A 24,114-nucleotide genomic window follows, 5' to 3' on the forward strand; every position below is an offset into this window, starting at 1 on the left:
GCCTCTGGCACTTTTCAAGACGCACCTCTCTGGCGAGGGTTTGTCACTATCTTCCTTAAGTAGAGAATGAGGTCAGGATTTAGGGACCATCCCAGGAACCACAGTCACCCGAATCACAGGGCACGTCACTATTCCCGGAAGGTTCCGAGAAGGCTGCACGTACATGGTGCCCTGACTCCAGTCTTCCCAGAAAAATACCTTTCACCTGTGGCACTCTGGCAAGGTAGGCCAGAACCAGGACTCCCACTTTGCAGATGGAGAAAGAGGCAGAGAGCGAGAGGAAGAAGCAGAAATGCCTACCCACCACTGCTGGCTGCCTTCACTATTAAGCTTCACAGAATTCACTTGTTTGGGCCAGCACCTCTTATTGTTTTACAGGGGACTCTAGGAAAAAAAGAAAATGATTTCTTTCCTTAGTAACTTACCCCAAATGGGGAGCTGGCCAGGCTCGGTGATGGTTGCCCTAATGTCAAGCAAGGGCCGCCTTCCGCACAGCCAGGAAGAACCAGGTCTCTGCTCTGTTTACTGGTCTTCTCCTGCCATCTAGTGGCCAAGAGCTGAGTATACATGCAAATTCCAATCCTCTCTGGTGCTCTCTGAACGATCAGTCCCTTGCAATCCACGCCCTGGTAGGGAGAATCCACTGAACCCTTAATTCATTTACCCCTTAGAATGAAACAGGTGAAAGGAAACTGATTGTCTGAGAACATGGTAAAGTTACCAAAAGAGAGGCAGAAAACATCAGATGCCAACTTTTAGCAAGTTGATCTCTTGCTTAAATTGGGTAGATAAGGTGCTCCAACTCATCCCATCCACTCAACTTTGTTCTGCAGTGCAAAATTAGCTAGGCTTCAGGACAGACTCTACAAACAAGTCCTAATTTAACCAGCTGGCCCATCAGTGGTACTCCAGAACATTTACGTTTCTACTGCATAGTTCAGCTAAATTTATTATTCTCCAATTAGGACTTTTCATGTTTTCAATTCAGTTCAATTCAGTCACTCAGTCGTGTCCGACTCTTTGTGACCCCATGGACTGCAGCACGCCAGGCATCCCTATCCATCGCCAACTCCAGGAGTTTACTCAAACCTGTGTCCATTGAGTCAATGATGCTATCCAACCATCTCATCCTCTGTCATCCCCTTCTCCTCCTCCTTCAATCTTTTCCAGCATCAGCATCTTTTCCAATGAGTCAGTTCTTTGCATCAGGTGGCCCAAGTATTGAATTTTCAGCTTCAGCATCAGTCCTTCCAAAGAATATTCAGGACTGATTTCCTTTAGGATGGACTGGTTGGATCTCCTTGCAGTCCAAGGGACTCTCAAGAGTCTTCTCCAACACCACAGTTCAAAAGCATCAATTCTTCGGTGCTCATCAACTACCAATAAAATAAAAGGAATTTCTTGGCTCCTATAACTGAAAAAAAAAAAAACCTGAAAGCAAGGGAAACTTCAGGCATGGATTAATTCAGAGGTTCAAGTTGTCTTAGGGTTCTGGGTCCATGTCTGTGTGATTCTTTTCATTCTGACCTCCTCCTTTGTTGGCATCATCCCCAGGCTGAAGAACTCACTGTAGCAGTGCCAGGTCAGCCCTCATATCTTCATGCTACAAGTCCAGGGAAAGATACGCTATCTCTTCTAGCAGTACACAGAAAACCCAGGAGGCTTCCTAGTCAGAAGCCCTTGGTAAATATTTCTCCTCTCTGTGAGGACCAGGCAGCCTCATCCCTAAATCAGTCACAATGCCCAAGGGGAATGGGCTCCTCTGATTGGTGTAAACCAAACAGGGACCACTCCTGGAGCTGGGGTGTGATCAGTCTCACACAGCACACCTGACTGCCATAAAACGACATGGGGCATGGCCAAAGAAAACGGGACCCTGAATTTTGATGCAAGAAAAGAAATAGATGCCAGGGAGGTAGCCCATGCAAGTGTACACACTAATGTCTGGTCTCCGGTGTTTTTCATCATCTACCTCAATCAATAAACATGATGCATATTTTGCTACCAATATAGTTTCTACTAATGTAGCAGTATATTGTTCATCATAGAGCAAACATATTTTTAAAGGCTGAAATAAGAGAAAAATTATAGTTTTATGTGTTATCTATTAACAGGGTTTAAAAAGCTTTTTGCCATCAAGTCTGTGATTGGAAATAACTTACTCTCTTTTTAAAAATTACAGCTTAACACTTCATGATTCAAAGGCCTAGTCTTAAGTTTATATCTACACTTGGTTTTAATGACTGTTATAGCAAAACAAAATACTCAAATATAGATTCAAACTAGAAAAATTATATTAATGGCTGCACTTCCTAATTCCTGATACTAGTTTTTTCAGTTCCATGTACCATTTACACAAAGTTATTTTCCATCTCCTTGATGCAAAAGGTTTTTAAAAAAAAAAAATGAACCCTTAATTTGGAAGCTCATGAAATTTCATGTTTTGGAAGTGTGCAGATGTGGGAATTTTTATAAGTGACATCATTTTTGGCCACAAATCACATCTTGATGCAATATTCACAGACATGTTCAAAATGTTCTCTTTATAGCAGCAGTTACAGCTGTTGTAAAGCTGCTTCTTTCTCACTCTGATTTTTAAAACATTACCCATTCCTTCAAGGTACTGATTTTAAAAATACTCATTAGCAGAAAACTACTAAACTACTTATCACAGGAATGGTTGGCAAATTTAAAACAATTAAGTATTTTTTCTTCATCAAAGAAAAAATGTATAACTCATCTTTAAGTCCAAAAATTCTTTTAAGCACTTTGCCATGAGCAATTCAAAAGCCTCTATGTGGAGCAAAAGCTTTTCGTGGCCACATCAAGCCTCCACCATTTCATTTACAAATCACTGTGAAGATCCTGTTACTGAAAGCTCTTGTCTTTATAAAAGTAACCATGTCAATGACACCCTGGGACACTGAACTGAAGCACGAGGTGATTCATTGCTGGCGGACGGACAGCTGTCCAGCCTCAGCACTGTGGCTGCCTCCTCGCCCTGCGGACAAGTCACGTGGCTCTGGCGGCCTGCCAGCAGGCCTCGAGAGGTGCTAAGGGAAAGCCTGGTTGTGAAAAAGAGTAAAACAATTTTTATTTCTAAGTTTTTAGCTTATTTCTAAATTTTAAATATGCTTTCCTACAAAACAGAACTTCCTAAAAAAAAAAAAAAACTTCTGTGCTTTCTTCCTGCATCTCAGGGCCGGTCATGCACCCTGGCAGTGTGTACGCTCCCCAGTTTGGAGACCGCTGCCCGCTGGTAGGACTTCGAGGATGCTAGTCTTGCTGCCATGGATTTCTAAGCTTCTTGGGAGCAGGGGCTGGCCTGGACCTTCCCGTCCCTCCCAGGAACCCGGCACACGGTCGGCTGCTCCATGATGCTGGATGAATGGGTGCCGGCATTCTGCCAGCTGGAAGCTCTGGGATGCGCTGATGCCCGTGCAGACCCAGCTGTGGGGTAGGGCTCAGAAAGGAATATATCCCAGGCCCTGTTCTCGAGCCTTCCTCACGTGCTGGCCTGAGGGATGTATAAACATGGGGTGGCATACAACCCAGGGCAGAAGGAGCTGCTGGAGAAATGCTAGAAAAGGTGTAGGAGAAAGGAGTAAACGGCCCTGAGTTCTTGTTCATTCTCCCTAGAAGGACTGTGAAAGGCTTTCTGGGGGACGTGGCGTTTTGTCCAGTGGTATAGGTTTTTGTACCATTGAAACAAGGAGAAAGGAGAGAGAGAAGAGGGCGCAGTGGCCTTTAGGAAAGTGAAAGTCACTCATTTGTGTCCGACTCTGCGACCCCATGGACTGTAGCCCACGAGGCTCCTCTGTCCATGGAATTCTCCTGGCAAGAATACTAGAGTGGGTTGCCAATCCCTTCTCCAGAGGATCTTCCTGACCCAGGGATAGAACCCAGGTCTCCCGCATTGCAGGCAGACTCTTCACCGTTTGACCACCAGGGAAGCCCCTCGTCAAGGAGGAGGGCCTGTAGGGAGAAAGTATAGGTGGAGGACGGAGAGCTCACCAAATCACTCTCAAGGACAAACTAAAAAATTCCACAGGTGGTGGTCTGGGACATTGTAATAGTACTCCAGATACTGGGCTTTAATAAAAATGTTTGCCTCATGGGAAGATGGTCATGAGCTGTGGACTCACAGACGTTCTTCCTCTTCCTCCCACATCAGTAATGTGGTCCTGAACCTTAGGGTCCTTGCAGTAGCTTCCCTCCGTCCAGAATGCCCTCCCTGGAGGGTCACAGGGCTGGTCCCATGTCATTCGGGGATGCGGTCAGATGTATTCAGATGCCTGTCCAGAGGGCTTCTCTGAGCTCCTAGCTGAGGGGAGCTCAGGCACTTTCCACCACATCCCCCTTCCTTTTTGTCTCAGCACTACACACCCTGATGTCTCCTTGTTTATTTTCATGGTGATTTGTTAACAGGTGTCCCCTTCCCGCTCCCCCACCAACAAATGCAAGGGTCAGGGTTGCTGTGATCACCAAACACGCATGTCGAGTGAGCGACCTTACCCAGGTCCTCTTAAAATACTTGCTGCAAGGTCATTTTGAGGAAATGATCCAACTTAAGATTATCCTAAATCCACTTATGGGGAAAAAAAGAGAGGGGGAGGGAGGGGAGGGAGGGAGACAGACAGATGAACATAAAGGAGTGGTAATTGCTCCAGGGAAATCAGATTTATGAGGCTCCCAGGCAACTTTAAACTCCTATACAAATTCATTTCTGTGTTTTATGTACCTCTCAAAGATGCCTTAAGTTACAGAAAAATGTGGTAAAACTAATAAATACATTAAAAAATATTTGGGGTGTGTAAATTCTGAGTACTTGAGTTCTTGGCAAACTTCTTTAGGAACATTAAAGGTATGGAGTCTTTCTCAATTTCAGTTAACCGCAGTTTCTCTGAGAGCACTTCTTTGAAGAATAGATTCCCAGGCCCCTCCACTGACGACTCAGATTCAGTAAGCTTGGGGTGGGGTCCAACAATCGGTGTGAAGCTTCCCAGGTGATTCCGCCGGTTCAGTGGGTTTGGGGAACACACAGTATACAGATAACCCAAGCAATTATCTAGAAAACAGTATCAGTGGTTCACTCTACTGCTTGAAAGGTCATTCCTGTAAGGGAGACAGTGGTGAAGAACTGGAAGATCTTACTTGAGTGAGTGAGTCAAAGTCGCTCAGTCGTGTCCGACTCTTTGTGGCCCCACGGACTATTTGGTCCATGGAGTTCTCCAGGCCAGAATACTAGAGTAGGTAGCCACTGCCTTCTCCAGGGGATCGTCCCAACACAGAGATGGAACCCAGGTCTCCTGCATTGCAGGCAGATTCTTTACCATCTGAGCCACCAGGGGAGCCTGAGATCTTCCTTACAGTTTGCTGAGTATAATGTTGACACTAGGCCACCCTCTCTCTGACCGTGCAGAACACCTCAGGGGCCTCGTGGGTGGCCGAGGGCCTTTGGCCTAAAGGAGGAGGTCAGTGCGGGGCTTCAGTCTCCTCTGCACCCTCAGCGTTACCAGCAGTTGCTCCTGGGTGGGGGCACCCTGACCCTGACCCTGTTACCTTCCAGAGAGCAGGCCAGCACTCTGAGCCCTTCCCTTCCCGGGAAAGGTCAGTCCACACATTCGTGGAGTGACCTTGACTGTCAGGTTCTTAACGTGGCATCCGTGGGCCCCTCCAGAATCCACACAGACCTCAAGGGTCTGTGTGCAGAGCGCTGGCAGACTTTCAGTTACAGAGAGAGGAGTTTCCTGAGCGTTCGTCCTACGTTCTCTGTGGACCCCACAACTCAGCTTAGAGAATGAGGCTGTTTTTTTCACAGCATCACAGTGCCAATCGGCTTTCCCACCCCATGGCGGGAGGTCTGTGCTGGGGCCAGAGTTGGGGGCCTGCCTCTCGCTGCCACAGAAGCACAAACATACATGGGGCGAGGTCCGCAGGAGGAAACCTGAAGGTGCGAAGTGGGCAACCCCAGCCGGAGCCTGGGGCGGGAGTGCAGGGGTGGCGACAGCCTCCATGTTCATAGGGAGGTTCCCCAGGCCACCGCTCAGCCTTCAAAGGGAACTGGGGTCCACTCCTTCTCTTCTTCCTCCCAGTGTGGGTTACATCACAGGAGTCCCACCATCAGAGTGTAGGGGTCCCACCCTGAGGGTGTAGCTCACCCACACACTGGATGTCTGTTTTGCCCCAAACAATGTTACCTCTTCATATCTTGAGGATTATCTTTGTGCTGCTAAATCTGAGTATGTCAGTACCTCAAAGGCATAAGCAATTATTTTTATTTTTTTTAAGCAATTACTTTTAATTCTACAGACTATGTTATTCTCATCCACAGAAATCAACCGTTACTTCTTTGGCAGTTGAATTTAATATTCTGCATGCTACAGAATTTGGTACAAGTATGATAGGTTATTAGTGCAAAACAAGGGGCACGTTTCGATGACGTCAGCAGCTATCACACTACGCACCCTAAATTTGGGGTTCTAAAGATGAACCGTTGAGTCCGGGAGGACCAAGTTACATCCCAGTTCTCTCTGATCATTCAGAAGAGTAACATTCAAGTCACTGTAGCTCCCTCTTCTGAATTTCCAGAGCACTCAGTAATTTCTCATGGTAGCTATCACACTCTGCCCCCGGGTATCGGAGCCGTGTTTCCACACTCAGTTCATCCCCGGGACAGGAAGGATGGGTCTCTCTCCCCCAGCACACAACATCTGTTGCTCTGTCCTTTCCTCTGCCTTTTACTAACTTCCTTGCTGACTTACGTGCTGTCAGTGTTCCCAGGACACCTGGGCAAGCTGCCCTCTTGGCACTCCCTACACTACGCCCATGTATTGTCCCAGAAGAGCAGCAGCTCATCACGGTGAACGTCTGTCTCATTCCCTTCGGTGTGCCTAGCTCCTGGCAGAGGAGACAGTAAGTAAATGATGAATGTGAATGATTAGTGAATATCTATACACGATGTTTAATAGCTTTATTGGGATATAATTCACATACCCTAAAATTCTACCATGCCAAGTGTACAGTTTGGTAGTTTTTACTATATTCTCAGAATTGTGCAGTCATGACCACACTCTCATTTCAGACCCCCTGAAGTTACCCATAGAAAAAAACCTGTACCCATCAGCAATTAGTCCTCATTCCTGCCACCACCTCTAGGGCCTGCTTTGGGTCTCTAGGGATTTGCCTACTCTGGACATTTCACATATATGGAGTCATACAGTATGTTGGCCTTTGTGACTGGCTTCTTTCATTTAGCACAATTTGTTCTGGGTCCGTCTATGTTGTAGCATGTACTGATACTTCATGTTTTAAATGCTGAATAATAACCCATTGTGCAGATATACCACATTATGTGTATCAGTTTATCAACTGGAAGAGGATATTTAGGTTGTTTCACTTTGGAGCTAACATGGATAATACCGTCTATGAACATTTATGTACAATTTTTGTGGGGACATATATTTTCATTTCAATTGGGTATATATTATACCTAGGAGTAACTTTTTTATTTTTAAATATTTATTTAACAATAAATATAATTTTTATAATAATAATATTTATTTATTTTGGCTGTGCTGGGTCTTAGTTGTAGTGTACAGGATCTCAGTTCCCTGTTGTTGTTGTTGTCCAGTCACTAAGCTGTATCCAACTCTTTGTGAGCCCAAGGACTGCAGCACACCAGGCTTCCCTGTCCTTCACTATCTCCCAGAGTTTGTTCAAACTCATGTCTATTGAGTCGGTGATGCCATCCAACTATCTCATCCTCTGTCATCCCCTTCTCTTCCTGCCTTCAATCTCCCAGCATCAGGGTCTTTTAAAAGAGTCAGCTCTTTGCATCAGGTGGCCAAATTATTGGAGCTTCAGCTTCAGCATCAGTCTTTCCAATGAATATTCAAGGTTGATTTTCTTTAGGATTGACTGATTTGATCTCCTTGCTGTCCAAGGGACTCTCAAGAGTCTTCTCCAACACCACAACTCAAAAGCATCAATTCTTCAGCACTCTGCCTTCTTTACTGTCCAACTCTCACATCCGCACACGACTACTGGAAAAATCATAACTTTGGCTAAAACAAACCTGTATTGGCAAAGTGACATCTCTACTTTTTAATACACTGTCTAGGTTTGTCATAGCTTTTCTTCCAAGGAGCAAGCGTCTTTTAATTTCATGGCTGCAGTCACTGTCCACAGTGATTTTGGAGCCCAAGAAAATAAAATCTGTTTCCTCTTTTTCCCCATCTATTTGTCATGAAGTGATGGGACCAGATGCCACGATCTTAGTTTTTTGAATGCTAAGTTCTAAAGCAGCGTTTTCACTCTTCTCTTTCACCTTCATCAAGAGGCTTTTTAGTTCCTCTTCGCTTTCTGCCATAAGGGTGGTTTCTTCTGCGTGTCTGAGGTTGTTGGTATTTCTGCTGGCAAGCTTGACTCCAGCTTGTGAATCATCCAGTCCAGCATTTCACATGATGTGCTCTGCATATAAATTAAATAAGCAGGGTAACAATAGACAGCCTTGATGTACTCCTTTCCCAATTTGGAAACAGTCCATGTCCAGTTCTAACTATTGCTTCTTGACCTGCATACAGATTTCTTAGGAGGCAGGTAAGGTGGTCTGGTATTCCCATCTATTTAAGAATTTTCCACAGTTTGTTGTGATCCACATAGTCAAATGCTTTAGCATAGTCAATGAAGCAGATGTTTTTCTGGAATTCTCTTGCTTTCCCTGTGATCCAACAAATGTTGGCAATTTGATCTCTGGTTCTTCTGCCTTTTCTAAACCCAACTTGTACGATGTATCTGGAAGTTCTCAGTTCATGTACTGCTGAAGCCTAGCTTGAAGGATTTTGAGCATTACCTTGCTAGGGTGTGAAATGAGCACAATTCCCTGACCAGGGATCAAACCTGGGCTCCTGTTATGGGATCTTGGAGTCTTAACCACTGAACCACCATGAAAGTCCCTATAGAGTAACTTTAAATGTTTAACATGTTGTGGAACTGCCAAGCTATTTTCCAAAGCTGCACCATTTTACATTTCACCAGCAATATCTGAGGGCTCCAATTTCTCTACTTCCTTGCCAACCCTTGTTTTATCTGTCTCTCTGATTCTAGCCATCCTAGTGGTATGAAATAGTAGATCATTGTGGTTTTGATTTGCAATTCCCGAATGAGTTATTGAACATTTTTTGCTCAATATATGTAACATTTTTTCATGTGTTTATTGGCCACTTATATCTGTACACTATTTAATCAAATTATAAACAAGGGGACTGCACAGAAAAAGCTTCATAGATGAAGCCCAAAGAGTAGTGTTAAGTTATAGAAGGTTTAGCAACACAAGATCTCAAGTACACTCCTGACTCCTAAACAGTGCTCTGTTCTTGCCCCCTGGCCCTTCTATCAGGTCCTCTGGATCTTTCCCCTGGATGAGTGGAGTGTCCGGATTCCTTATGAGTCAGGATATGCATATGCTCTAGTGCTGCTTGATTTTATGCCTGTTGGCCATCTGTAAGTCTTCTTTAGAGAAATGTCTAATTAGGGATTTTGCCCTTTTTCGACTGGGTTGTTTGTTTTAATATGGCTATAGAGCTGTTTGTACATTTTGGAAATTAAGTCCTTGTCAGGCACATCATTTAAAAATATTTCCTCTCAGTCTGTAGGTTGTCTTTTCATTTGTGGACTGGTTTCCTTTGCTGTGCAAATTTTAACTTTAATTAGATCCCATTTGTCCCACTCTTGCAGACTTTCTACAAACCCTTACCACCAATCCCAAAAATGTCTGTTGTCTTTGCACCTCTCTGGAGGTGTGCTGGAGAAACTCTGACGACACTGTCCAAAATATTTTCCATTCTTCTGTCTTTTGAGGGACCTCTGGTGCATCAAATTGTGTTGATCATACTCCTCAGTTTAAGACACATTGACGTCATTTGCCAAGGCGAGGCAATCTTTTTATTTTTCATCTTACCTACCATATTCAACCTCATTTCCTTCCTCCCATAAGCATCCACTCTAGTGTATGTTGTTTTCCTTTAATCTAGTGCCATAAATATATTTAGATTTTGTGCCTTAGAAAAACATTAAGTGTTATTTTATATGTGGGTTTCCAAACTTGGGGGCTTCCCTTGTGGCTCAGCTGGTAAAGAATTCTCCTGCAATGCGGGAGACCTGGGTTTGATCCCTGGGTTGGGACGATCCCCTGTAGAAGGGAACGGCTGCCCACTTCAGTATTCTGGCCTAGAGAATTCCATGGACTGTATAATCCATGGACACAACTGAACAACTTTCACTTTCACTTTCCAAACTTGTATTATTGGTGTTGAATCTAATTCTCCCTCAGTGGTGTGTGACTGTTGGCCATACATAAACACGGTCCATTGCTTCTGATGCTGCAGAGGCTTTCCTTGCGGGCAGAGTCCACTTTCCTTAGCGATGCATTCCCCTAGTGACAGACTCCAGGCGGCCTCCAGTTAATCCATCTCTTTGACACTCAGTTTTCTCATCAGACAAAAAGACTGGTGATCATAATACCTCCTTTTACACAATGATTGTGCCAACTGATACTTCAAAGTTTTGCCAATCACCATGTTCCAGTTCTCTGCCATCCTATATGATGCTGTGAAGAACAACCCTCTTGTCCATGCCCCCACACCCACATCCTTCCTGTCCTAACCCTCAAGGTCCACAATGGCTCAGTAAATGGGGGCAGACAAGGCCATTAGTACAGGATTTGGGATAAGAAAACATATTTCCTGGCTGTGTTACCTTGGGCCTCTGTTTCCTCATAGGAGGCAGGGATAATCATACTTTCAGAGAATTGCTGTGGGCAAAATGAGAGGAGAGAAGCAAGTGCTCTGCAAAGTGGGAAGCCATGTTGGGTTAGCCAGTCTGTTATTGGTGGGGGTGGAGAAGGTAGGAGAGTCGAGGCAGGGGGAGGAAAAGCAGAGGAAGGAAGAAGAGGAACCGGCTCTGGGAGGCAGCAGGCAGGCCTTGATGTGCCAGTGGCCCCAGCCCGAGGCCCCCTGAGGGTCACAGCAGCAGGCTTGTCTCCCTGGGAAGTGCCCTGCTGCGGGGTCAGGAGACCCACACAGGCCCACCTCCGTGTGGATGCTGGCTGTGTGGTCAGGGGTTAGAACCCTGGCTCCACATCAGCATCCCATGGGGAGCGTTACCAAGTACCAACCAGATTCCCACATCTCACCAATTGCATCTGACTCTCCGGTGTGGGAGGTAGGCCTGGGAACAGCAACTTTGAGAACCTCGACCCTCCAACTCTGTGTGACTCTTGGACTTTTTTGCTGTCATTTCTTCTCACTGACCACAAGATGGTGCTCTCTTTCTGGGAAAGCTCTGATGTTCAACAGACAATTCATTTTCTTTATGAATCCTGAAAGAGTGGGTTTGAAATTAACAATCTTCACAGCATCTCATTAAGCCAGAATTCTGTGCCCAAGTTGTCCAGCCGTGTAACGTATACACCTTTCCCTTCTGCTAGAGACCATACCGGCTTAGGACAGGTCATCTCCTGTTACAAAGCAGAGTAGGCATTTCTTGCTGCTTTCTGATCAAAATCATTACAATCAATAACAACTAACATTCCTTTCATCTTTTACCATTTGCAAAGTGCTTTTTACCAACTATCCTCGGGATAACTTTATGAAATGGTTATTATCGTCATTTATAGATAAGAAAACCGAGGCTCAAAGCACTAGTTCAAGGTTACGAAGCAAAGAGCTGGCAGAACCAGATTCAGGGCCCTTCCCACCTACTTGGATAAAGAGAGGGGTGCGTCAGGGAGACCAGCTCTCAATGGATGCGGCCCCGACAAGTACAGCCCTGAGACGGGAAGCTTCTCAGACAGCCTCTGCAGCCTTCCTGAGCGGGCTTGGAAGACAGGCAGATAGATGTCCTTCTGGAGTTTCACACTGTCACACACGACAAACAGGTCAGTAGACGATGCATCTGACTGGGTTCAGTGAGGAGCTGAGGTGACAAATGTGAAGTTTCTAGCACAGAGTAATAAAGAGGCAGCAGAGACTCAATAAGAAGACAGACTGGATTATTTTAAATTTTCTGTTCCAGGAAAATGAACTGCTGTGCCAATAAGAAGAATCTGCCTTAAAGAAAAATTTAACAGACTCATCTCCAAAGAAAATCATTTTCTACCAGCCAGTGATGTCTTACGAGGCTAGTGGATCTGAGGAAGGTTATGTATGAGATCAGAGATTTACTACTAGAGTTTCATAATCTATCAGGAACCCAAATGTCAGGACCCAGGACCCCAAGTCCTCTGGGTGTTTTTATTCCAGATGAAGGGGTTGCAACTGTAGGCTCAAGTTACTTGGAGTAAGAAGAATGTTTTTCAGGACAGAAGCAGTTACATTAAAGTTTATTAAGTCAGTATTTTGAACACTTTACTGACTCCAGTGTACATCTTAGCAATTCAGTATGTTGTTGGACCCCTTTTCTCTACCTCAGCTTCACTGTCTGCAAGTGGTATAACAGTACCTATCTCATAGAATTATTATAAGGATCAAAACAGTTTATTTATAAAGCACTTAGAACCATGCCTGGCACATAGTAAGCACAATGTGTTTCTTAAATAATGCTAAATAAATAAATGGATATGAGTATGTCCATTTACATATTTTACAAATAAAATTTTAATTTTCCAAATTCCAAGTAATTTTTAAATTATGTTATTTGTACACCTATAGGTATACAAAATATATTCAGAGGGCATAAAATAATGCCTTATGACTAAAACTTGAAATCCCACTGAAAATGCATAAATTTGATTAGAACAGTACTAGTCTTTGGAGACTTGTAAACATCAGAAATAGGTTAAAAATTCTTTAAGTCTACCATGTCATTATTACTGATGTTAACAGATAAGCCTATCCATTGTCTAAAGAAATACAAGAATAATGCAGTGATGTTTCTCTCTTTTTAAAATGTGTTTCTTTTCTCCACTTGATTTCTTCTAAATTTGGAAATTAGTGGTCATTTTGGAGGCATTTTCCCAACAATAAAAACCTTCAGCATGACCCTTGGTCACCTCTTAAGTGAATGGGAGTATAACACAGCAACAGTCAGTTCAAACCTCATCTTCAAGTACAAATTAAAAGCAGTTCAAAAGAGAGACAGAGCATCTGCTCTAATCCCAGGGAGAAAGACTGGAATGCTGAGATGGCAACTGGGGCAGGACTTGGAAGAAAGAAAACATATATTAAAATGTTGCTTTCCAATCTAGGAGTCATTTCCTCTCATTTTGGCATTAATATCCTTTTTAGTAGAACTACCATATTGTTTCTTGGTAACAGGTTTTCCTGAAGGCTTTTGCTTCTTTTTCTTGCAGGCTCTTTTATGAAACAATTTCTGGAGAGGAGATGGAAATAACACTGTACCATTTCCAGGTACCTCCTGATAATCCCTCCTCTTTCCTTCTGGTACTTAGGCCGATATAACAGACCCTTACACTGTCTCCTCATCCCATCCCCACAGACCCCACTCTCAGCAAGCCCCTTCCACCATGGCCTGTCCCACCAGGTCCAGGAAAGGGGGCCTAGAGGGCAGGAGAGAAGTGCAGACATGATCTGGGTACTCAGGTGGATCCCGAACTATAGTTCTACCTTGCAGCAATGGTATTTTACAAGGAGTTTAAGTTGTTTAGTACCAAAATTATAAGGCATTTGCACTGAGAATTCCATAAGCTTCTGTACATTTAGCCAGGGCCCTAACTAACATCACATTATTGTTTCTATGGAAAAATAAAATTCTCATTTCAAATACCTGACCTCAGATGAACTTGTACAACAGAACTTGAGTGGGGGACTATTCACATACTCCCACACACTCAGGAACAGTTCCTCTTTCTATCAAGCAGACTACCAGTCAGTCTGTCTTGCATTCACACTGTCTTTTTATTAAAGGATAACATATCTGGCAAAAACAAAAACAAAAAAAACCTGTGAAAACAAAAAGCTAAGATTGAAAGACTAAAATTAAATATTTTATACTTACTGAGTTCAAAGTAATGGTTCTGTTGTAAATTTATTGAACAAAAAAGAATTACTCTTAAAAATGATCTTGTTTTTATAGAGGTAGTATGGTAAAAAACATAGTTCGTGAGTTTTGTAGTTGTAAACTATGAATCTCCAGTCAAGCTACTTTTCTGAGCCTCAGTTTTCTTGTCTATAAACAGGGATGGTTATATTTGTCTCTTGAGGATTATATTTTTATGCAAGATTTAGAAATTTCTAGCAATAAATCTGGCACAGTGGTTATTTCCTGTCCTTTCTCCCTTGTAACCTGTTTAACATCTTTTTGAACTCACTGTTTCACTTCAATAAAAATACTTTCAAATCACATTTAATTTTCAGAAGTTTTGATTTAAATTTTTCTCTATTCTTGGGTACCCTACCTAGCCATCTGATTGACTGAGGTTAATGTCCAAAATAGACTAGTATGGGTAGATTATTAACTTATAAATGACATAGTTTCAAGAGTTTACTTATGTTGATAATTGTAATCATTTATTTAAACTGACTCACCTGTGCCAACTCTCCCAAAATTTTTAATTTTCACAAGATTTGTGCATTTCAATTCTTTTCTTTTCTCTTTTTTTTTTCTTGAATAGGGATTTAGACTCTTGTAACAGCCTCAACCAAGATTCCTTCTGTGAGTGACAGTTAGCAAAGTCAGGTTGTATTGGAATGAGTCAAGGAATGACTTCCATGGAGGGCAAATCAGATTTCATTCAAGTAGATTCGTCAAGTGACCATTCTTTCCCATTTACCCTTAAGCCCATCGCACTGCAGAAGCAGAGGCAAGGGTGGGGGTGACATCTGTGAGCAGAGCAAACACACGTGAGCAGCGGGAAGGAGCGGGGTCCACGGGGTCTTATGGCCTCAAGGGAGCAGAGTCCATTCTGCTGCCTAGAGTGTCCAGGTCGCTACCCCTCCCGACACTCTACTGGTCCCCACTCCTGGTGCTTGTCTTCCGGGCTGTCAGAGTTGGGGGAATCTGCCTGTCAGTTGAATTTGACACCCCTGTTTCTTATTCTATCTATGGTTTCATAATCCTTGATTTTTTTCAGTCAGCTGTGTGTCCACTGGAGATCAGGTCTTGCCTGCAAAGCTTGAACTCAGGGTAAAAAACACTCTCTGCTGTAAGGAAGCCTGAAGACTTAGGTGATTTAAAGTAATTTACAGCCCCCAACAATCACAGAGATAAGTCCATCAGAAATCTTTTTCTGTTTTGAATTGAAATGTTGGTTTTTTTCTTCCACTCTCATAAAGATGTGTTTCTATCATGTGGCTACCAGGTAGCCAAAAGCTCACAGATGTCCAGACACCCTGTGCTTACTGAGTGTGTGTGTATTCAAGGTTCATTCAGGTAGCTTAATATGAAACCAAAATGCCTGGTCCTACGTTCAGCTTGATAAGAGTGCTGATTTTAATTTTGTGATGTAGAAATAAGGCCAAAAGGCAAACAGGCAAAAAGTAGACCTAAAAATGGCTTTAACTTACTAAACCACTATATCTTTGACAGCAATTTTAGATAAAAATGGTCCAGAGGACAAAGTGCATAATTAATAATGAGAAACTGATTCCTTCAAGTCCCATAATAAAGAGTTCTCCCTGCAGTAATCATTTGTCCAGAGTTTTATTCACGCAAAAGTGACGGTTACTTCTTGCTTCTATCTCCTTCATTCCAGTACTGTTCAGTCTGCATTTCTGTGAGTCGGGAAATTGTGCGCTGAAATGCAAAGATTTCCTCTTCTCCAGTAAACATGGCGAGTCCTTCTGCTGAGTCCTAATTACCAAATAAATAAAACAACAATCCAGCACCAATTAAAACCTTTGCAACTGAAAATTTAAAGAACTAAGTACAAGTTTAAAAAATACTTTTTGAGCTTAGATTATAAAATATTCTACAAATTTTTTTCATTAAATTAGACTAAAGAATCAACTAATTTTACCCAATAATTAGATTAGATTAGAGAATCAGCTAATATAAGTTAGACTAGAGAATAAACTAATTTAAACCAGTGATCAATAAGCAGAACAAATTACCAGAAAGAAAACATTAGACGAATAATTAAAGCCGAAACAACACCCTAAAATCCAGATATGAAAACTTGCTCAGATGAAAGTTCTCTATAAAATCTAAAGGAAGGACATTCCAGACAGAAAAGGAATTCTTTCTCAAAAAGTGCATGCCCGAAAGAAGTAACATCAGGACCACCCTGGTGGCCCACGGGCTAAGACTCCAAGCTCCCACTGCAGGGGGCCTGGGTTCCACCCCCAGTTAGGGAACTAGATCTGTTATGCCCAAACTAAGACCCAGCACAGCCAAATACATAAAAGTAAATACAGATTTTTTTTTTTTAAAAGAAATAAGCAACAACAAAATCCAGGAGTTCTGGTATATCAATATGCGGCTGAGACTCTCCCTTGAAGCTTCACAGTCAGGGCCGTTCCCAAGGGGAGGCCTGAGGGCTAACCTCTTTTTCCAAACTGGGTGACTGAGAGGTCTCCTGGGACCTGGAGATTGTGTCTGGGAGTGAGCTTTGGGAAGGCCAGAGCTGTGGTCTTGAGCTGCTGGGACACTCGATACTCCCATGAAGCGTTATTGGGGAGCCCTCCGTGAGGCTAGTAAATAACCTGGGACTGGTGATTTCAACACAGGCTATAGCCTGTAAGTAAACACTGAATCTTGTCTCTTTCCTTAGGAGTTTGCTATTATACTCTCTCAGGGAAAAGTTCTGCACTCCTAAGTCCAAATTACTGACCCACTATAAAACTGCATGACCCTATAACCACATGCCAGGACTTCTTCATGTATTATTGGCCCCAAGTGCTGACTGTACTTTGCCCTATATCTGAACTCTGATCAGAAGAAAAATTCAAAAGCCAATGATTTAAAGAATTTCAGAAACTGAGATGAAGTAGCCCCTTAAGTATATTCTTCCAAATTGTCAAAAGACACTATTTGGATATATTGCTCTCAGAGAAATGGGATCATAAGCAGCTATGTATCTCTACATGTAGATTTAAAAATCATATTTTGAAAGTTCACTATTTAAATAATTATTGGCCTCATTTCCCCAAGCTCCTGAGAATGCATAATTTCAACTCAGGTCAATAAGGAACTGTTTCCTCATTCCAAATGGTCTTTTACCACTGGGGTTGAAAGAATGGGGCTCCCCTCATTTGGGGGGGGTGAGTGTTTATAGTTTTAAATTTTTTACTAATATTTCAGTTATCTAGAGTTGAGAATATACCGTGTTAAATTCATACAGAAAAGGAGATGCAAAGCCACTTCTGTTTGGCCTGGAGTGAACCCCCCAAGCTCCAGGAGAACTGGGCCAGCATCAGCCGGTTTCCGACACGGTGTCCTCAGAGCCTGGCACCCAAAGGTGCTCCACAAATGTCTGCAGAATGGGGTTAGGAGATGAACCGTGGATTTCTTTTTAAGCAAAGGACCTTGTGCTCTACAGATTCAGCAGACGTGGAGGAGGATACCCAGAAAAGGCAACAAGGCATTGCTGAGGGAGTCCAGAACCAGACACGGGTGCCCGGGGGCCAGCTCTGGCCTGCCACTGCTCAGTGGGGTAACTGCAAGCCCACTAGTTCACCTCCCTGGACTTGGCTTTTATCACAAAGATCCCTTCCACTCTACGGCTATTCTAATTCTCTATATTTACTGATGTTGAGGATATGTCTGCTATACTGGCTTTAGAAGAAAGCGGCGAATCAGTGGTTAAATACATACTGCATTCCTTCTTTAAAACGTAGCCATGCATCAAACCAAAACAATTAAGTTGCTTTATAATAAAAAGAGATTATGTTAATATCACCTACCTGGCTCAGCCCCAAATCATCCATCAGTATTCTGCTTTGCTCCAACTCACTGTCATGATGATCATACAAAAATAAGCTTGATATAGGAGCTGATGCAGAGCAAATTATACGCACCTGAAACAGAAAACAAGCAAATGGTGTTACTCCTTACCTTTAACAAGTTGAAGGCAAAAACAAATTTCTCATAAAATAAAAATCTGCCATAAAGGGAGCTTAAGATTTTTGCTTTTAAATGGTTCTAAATATATGCAGCAAAATTGGTACTTGGTGAAAATATACTTTTACGAGCTTATAGAATGTGTATTTATAAAGAACAATGCCTTGAACTCCTCTCTTTCAATCTAAGTAACAGTCTTAACTTCATTTCTCCTTCTACACATTTTCTCTAAGTCCTAGCTTTATTTTAGAAAAAAAAAATATTTTAAAAGCTTCAATCTATCACATTTTCCCCTGTTTCATTAATCTGTTTTTCTAATTAGAGATTTCACCTAAATATCCAAAAGTCACCATAAAGCTACTAAAATTTTTTTTTAATCTACATGTTTTAAAGTCCACAAAAAGAGCATAAGCAAAATGTGGTTGTCAAAATTTTAAAACTGGCAGGACCCACCTGCACTGTATCTTCTTCATTAATGAAAAAAAACTGTTGCATAAATAAGTGAATATAGCATTTCTTTAAAGTGGATTTCAATATTTGGGAAACTCTTTTTTCTATTTCTGGAATATCTCTAAAATGTAAATAGACACACCACATAACCTATAGTCAGAGACCCTGGGATCACAGATGTTTCCAAATGTATTTTTGAAACAAAATACTTTTTTTAGGAAAACCTTTTGACCATTTTCATACTTTTTCTAATAGTCTCTTTAAAGTGCTATTTTTAAACTGCACAGTACTTTACAAATCCTTCCACACAGCTTACACCGCCTTCTGAAGTAGGGAACAAAGGTTTTATGGGGCAGCTCCAGGCCTGAAGAGTCTCAGCTCGTGACGCCACTCCTGATCTCTTCCAGTTCTAAGCCCAGTGGCTTTTCCATTACCTCTGGGGTTGACATTTTCACTTGACTGTGTGAAGACCATCTCTGTGCGCATCAGAGATGCTCCCCCGATGCACCGTTACCCTTAGCTGCACATGGGACAGCTAAGTCCAGTGCACTGCTCCTCTAATTACACCCTGAGTTACCAGAACCTGCATTTATGCCAGCATCCAGCCAGACATCCTTGAAAAACACTAAGCTTGGCACAAATACGTCTTGATTATGTGTTTGAGTGAATGTCCATATGTAATCACACACCAGAAACTGCTTTCACAACTTAATAAATTTTATGTTCACTAGTTTAAAACATACTCTTCCTGATGTTTAGGGCTTTCCTGGTGGCTCAGACGTAAAGTGTCTGCCTGCAATGTGGGAGACCAGGGTTCGATCCCTGAGTCGGGAAGATCCCCTGGAGAAGGCAATGGCAACCCACTCCAGTACTCTTGCCTGGAAAATCCCATGGATGGAGGAGGCTGGTGGGGAACAGTCCATGGGGTTGCAAAGAGTTGGACACAACTGAGCGACTTCACTTCATTCCTGATGTTTAAGGAGACCTGAATTTGTTTTCAGAATTCACAGCCATCCTTTTAAAATCATTATTTAAGTAAATATGCTGATATCCATGGACACAGGAGCCTGGGGGGCTACAGTCCAAGAGGCTGCAGAGTCGGACATGACTGAACACACATGCGCTATCAATACTTTAAAACAATGTATTGATGCTTGGGACTAGTCTTTCCATATACAAACGACCTTCTACCGCCTTTTATAAATTATTTTAACCACAAATGACACTTTTTTCATTACTTAGATGGAAATGTCCTTATTTCACAGACTTCTATAAATACATTCTAAAACAATGTCTGTTTAATGCTTCCAATTTCTGAAATAAGAATTTTGGCTACGTTTTTAAAAGAGTATAAACTTTAAATGTGTGCTTTAGTTAAAGCAAATGTTAGGACAGTAGTTCTGACATTCCATCATATTGCCAGAAAAATCTTTTTGTCTAATAAAGAAGTAAAACGGTGTGGGGAGGTAGGATCAGGGGTGGGGCTGAGGGGTAGGGATCATAAGCTTTCAAAAATGAGAGTTTATCAATCTGCCACTCTAGGAACCACCTACCAGTGCGCCCCTCCCACTTTGTTCTTGAAGCACTGCCCTCTGAAAACAGAGTGCTACCTCTGGGCAATGTATTCCAGACCCCATGTGATTATTTCAGAGCAGAGTCTCTTGATGAGTAACCCACAAGGAGACAAGTAACAGACCTTGATCGCCAGCCCTGGTGTTCTCAGCCTCCTGCTCACAGGGCCCCCTGAGAGCAGGCAGCAGATTCTGACGGCACTCACTAAGACAGGTTGCCTTTCATGCTCAGGCCCATCCCAGGGCCTGTGCTGCCAACTCCCCGCTCTGCACGTGGAGCCCCACCATCACAGCTCAGTGTTTATGAGCAGCACCCGAGCAGCTGGTGAACCAGCAGGCTCCAGGCCCCGTTCCTGGTCTTCATCTGCTGGTGTGTGGTGGGGTGAGCTCGGGAATCTGTATCTTAGGGAGTTCAGATGATTCTGGTGCAGCTGGTCCTCAGAAGGACTTCCTCTGCCTGCCCCCAGGTCACATACAAAGATCAGTCCACTGTTCCCCTGGACTCTCACAGCACCAAGTCCCCTCTCTCTCCAAGAGAACATCCCACAGTGTGGACTTTACACTCAGTTCTGTGTACATTTAATCAGTCTCTCTTCAACACTAGACTATCAGCTCCATGAAGGCAGGCAGCATGCCTAGCTTTACTTGTCACTGAATTAGCCCTGTGCTTGGCGTGAAGATTGCAGAATGAACGAATAAAGGAAACATTAAAAATCTCACCTCTCCCTCCCCGCAGATTCTGGTAACTTCTCCTCCCCTCAAGGTCCCTTCAATTTTAGAATCATTGCTCTATTTCAGTACAAGGAATAAGGAGGGAAAACTGTACCTAACGGTAAAACAATATTTCACTCTAACTTGAGGTGGTACTTTAACTTTACTGTAAGTATATTTACAGGTGTATATTATTATCAGTGGCTCATTGTTGTTCAGTCATGTCCAGCTCTTTTCGACCCCATGGACTGCAGTATGCTAGACTCCCCTGTCCTTTACTATCTCCTTAAGTTTGCTCAAATTAATGTCCATTGAGTCAGTGATGCTAGTGGCTTACCTTCATTGAAAGCTTACTGTATGCCGCACAATGTTCTAAGTATTTTACCTGCTCATTTCATCCTCACAACAATCTTACGAGGTAAATACCATTATTATCCCCTTTTTCTAAAAAAGGCAATTCAAGCTAAGTTGGTCTTCAAGGTATTCAGCCTGGTCCTGGGGTCCACTCCTTAACCACTAGGCAATAATGCCTCTGATGAACAGATAAAAGCTCGGCGACTCATACTAGTAATAAGATACCTGAGTTTTTATTGCTTGTTTAGGGACAATGATAGTTACTGGGGTTTCCAAGTCAGAGAGAAAGAAAACTCTGAGGATGGCCCTTGAGTCATTCGTTCTTTCATTTTGTTCATTCATTATTTCATCAGTCCAATAATTTATTCATGCAACAAATGTTTACTGAACACTCTATCTAGGTAAGGCATTGTGCTGTGCATCCTCACAGACAGAGCACATGATATGTCTAGGTGAATGATGGGATTGGGAATATAGCAGAGTGTTTTATGATGGGAGTTTTAATATAGTATGATTACTATGACTGCCACCACCAATAGTACTTGTTCAGCATCAGCTTGTGCCAAGTGCTGCTTTAAAAGGTTTCCCTGGATTAGTTTATTCTGTCCTCACAATAATTCTCTGAAGTAAATACCACTTCAGAGTAGTTATCTTCGATTTGTATGTGACAAAACTGAGACACAGAGAAGTAAAGTAAGTGGCAGACCAGGATTCGAGCCCAGATAATCTTGCTCTACAGTCCAGAATGTTTAGTTCTGAGTAAATGTACCATATCCTTACCTTGAAATCATAAAAGTTATCAATGAGAGTTATGAATCTCCGAGCTTGGGTCCTCTTTGCCAGGGTAAATTGTGGAATGTTTCGTAAAAATACTGTGTCAAAATTCTTTGACAGTTCCAAATAGTCACTGGCTCCAAGTGGCTGTAATTAAAACGGAATAGAGAACAGAAAATTGAAATAAGTCAATTCTGGTTGAAAATATCTCTTTTTCTCATCACAATGTGATCTAGGTGTAGCTTTGAGGTAACTTGACCAAACACAGTGGTGTTTTCAGAGCAGGCTGAGGACAGTATTAAGTAGGGATATTAATACTTAATAGGGATATTAAGAAGGGAGGAGAGAAGACAAGCGCACGGTGGGACATGAAAGAATAATTCTAGACACCTCAGCTGGTATCCTGTAGGCCCACAACCTAAATCTGGTCTTCACTCTTTTTATTTATATGACATGACTTTAAACATGTTCAAACGAATCCTTCCTATGACTCAACTGCAAACTGTCACTACTGGTAAATGCAGCTGTCTTATCGCAGCAGCTGAATATTATGTCACTACTCTGAAATAAAGACTATGCTCCAGTATAAAAAGCATCAGACAATATTTCTTGTTTAATTTGCGGTCCAATTACTGAAATACAATGTAGTAAAACACTGCTAACCTCTGTAGGCAATACCAGAGGGATTTCAATCAGAAGCAGAGCGAGCCCTCGAGCACAGCCTGGCGCCCCTGTTACCTCCCCACACAGGCAGGATGCAGCCCTCGGGGTCCACAGGACCGTCACAAAGGTGCTGCCTGCAGGTGTAACACGCTTGTTCCTGAAACATGAAGGTAATTCATGACAGTTATGAAAACAATCCACACATTCTCTGGGGTCAGAAACACCCCCAGGAGAGTCACTTCTCATTTTAAGTTGGGTGTGAATGGTGTACCCTGTGAGCAGGAGCCATGGGCAAGGGGCAGGAGAAAGTTTCTGGCCCTGGGAGAATGCAGAGACACTCAAAGGCCAGGAGCTGCTCTCGGGTCCCTCTGCAAGCTCTCAGATCCCAACGACTGATCCCTGGGACCCAGAGAGCTAAGCCTCTTCAACTTCTGGCAGAAGTTATCACTACTCCTCCCTGTTTAACAACGTCTCCCTTGGACTGCCCTGGTGTCTCAGTGGTAAAGAATCTGCCTGCCAAAGCCGGGGACACAGGCTTAATCCCTGATCCGGGAAGATTGCACATACCGGGGAGCAACTAAGCCCATGTGCCACAACTATTGAGCCTGTGCTCTAAGGCCTGGGAGCCACAACCGGAGAAGTCCACGTGCCCGAGAGCCTCTGCTCCACAGCAAGAGAAATCATCGCAATGAAAAGCCCACGCACAGCAACTAGAGTCACCCCACTCACCACAACTAGAGAAAAGCCCTCGCAGCAATAAAGACCAAGTATAGCCAAAAATAAATAAAATAAATAAATAATTTTTTTAAAAAAAGAATGTCTCCATCGTTGGGGTGGTTGTTTGCATTAAAATTTCTGCTTTTAGAAATGTAGATACAACTATGTTCCTGGGAGAATCAGGCAACTGCAAGGAGGGGGAGAGTCATCCTCACCTTAGAGTCCACCCTTTATACATGCCACTCTCCTAACAACTAGCTGAAATCAATGATGCTCAGAAAACTTTTCCTGCAGCTGTGGGGCGGTAAGAGTAAATTGGAGAGGGAGGCTTTGGGGAGGTGGTTCCCTCAAGAAAAGCAGCTCTAAGAAGGATGGGCAGCAACTACGAGCCCAGGGGCACACCACCAGAGCGTGGGCACATGGAACAGATGACGCCTTGAAACCTTAGAGACGCCCCGTCTCCCCTCTCCTCCACCAACCAGTAACAAGTGGGGCCAGAGATGACCTCGTGTTTCCCCGTTGCCCTTCGCTGGCTGGACAGCCTCTGTCTCTAGACCCAGTGTCTGATCTCAGCTGAGACTCCCCACTCACCTCAGCCACACAAGGGCGCGTGTGTATGTGTGGTTTGACGCTGCGGTCAAGCCTGATGTGGGCCAGGAGGGTGTGTTAACAGCAGCTCGGAACAAGAGCTCTGCACAGCCTGGGTCTGAATCCTCAGTCTGTCACTTATTAGTGATGTGTCTTTGGCAAGAAACCTCATCTTTCTGTCCCTTAGTTTTCCCATCTGTAAAATGGGAATTGATTCCTATCTCACAAGGTTGTGAGGATTAAACAAAATAATACATGTATATTGTTT

At 43.1% G+C, this 24,114-nt stretch overlaps 1 protein-coding gene across 6 annotated transcripts in view; it reads right to left on the bottom strand.

Moving 5' to 3' along the window:
- Nucleotides 1-15,644: 15,644 nt before the first annotated feature.
- AFG1L (AFG1 like ATPase) overlaps nucleotides 15,645-24,114 on the bottom strand; it is a 194,925-nt gene continuing 186,455 nt past the window's right edge. For 4 of the 6 annotated variants that reach the window (XM_070450003.1, XM_070450004.1, XM_070450002.1 and 1 more), the window contains 3 exons: nucleotides 21,885-22,025; nucleotides 17,862-17,975; nucleotides 15,645-15,810 (listed from right to left, as the gene is read on the bottom strand). In XM_070450003.1, the coding sequence (XP_070306104.1) occupies nucleotides 15,682-15,810; nucleotides 17,862-17,975; nucleotides 21,885-22,025 (384 nt within the window). In that variant the 3' untranslated portion in view covers nucleotides 15,645-15,681. Of the gene's footprint in view, nucleotides 15,811-17,861; nucleotides 17,976-21,884; nucleotides 22,026-24,114 lie in introns of those variants that run through there. The other 2 variants (XM_070450005.1, XM_070450006.1) reach the window with 1 other exon arrangement.

The sequence above is a fragment of the Odocoileus virginianus genome, chromosome 19 (genome assembly GCF_023699985.2).
Source record: "Odocoileus virginianus isolate 20LAN1187 ecotype Illinois chromosome 19, Ovbor_1.2, whole genome shotgun sequence".
NCBI lineage: Eukaryota > Metazoa > Chordata > Mammalia > Artiodactyla > Cervidae > Odocoileus > Odocoileus virginianus.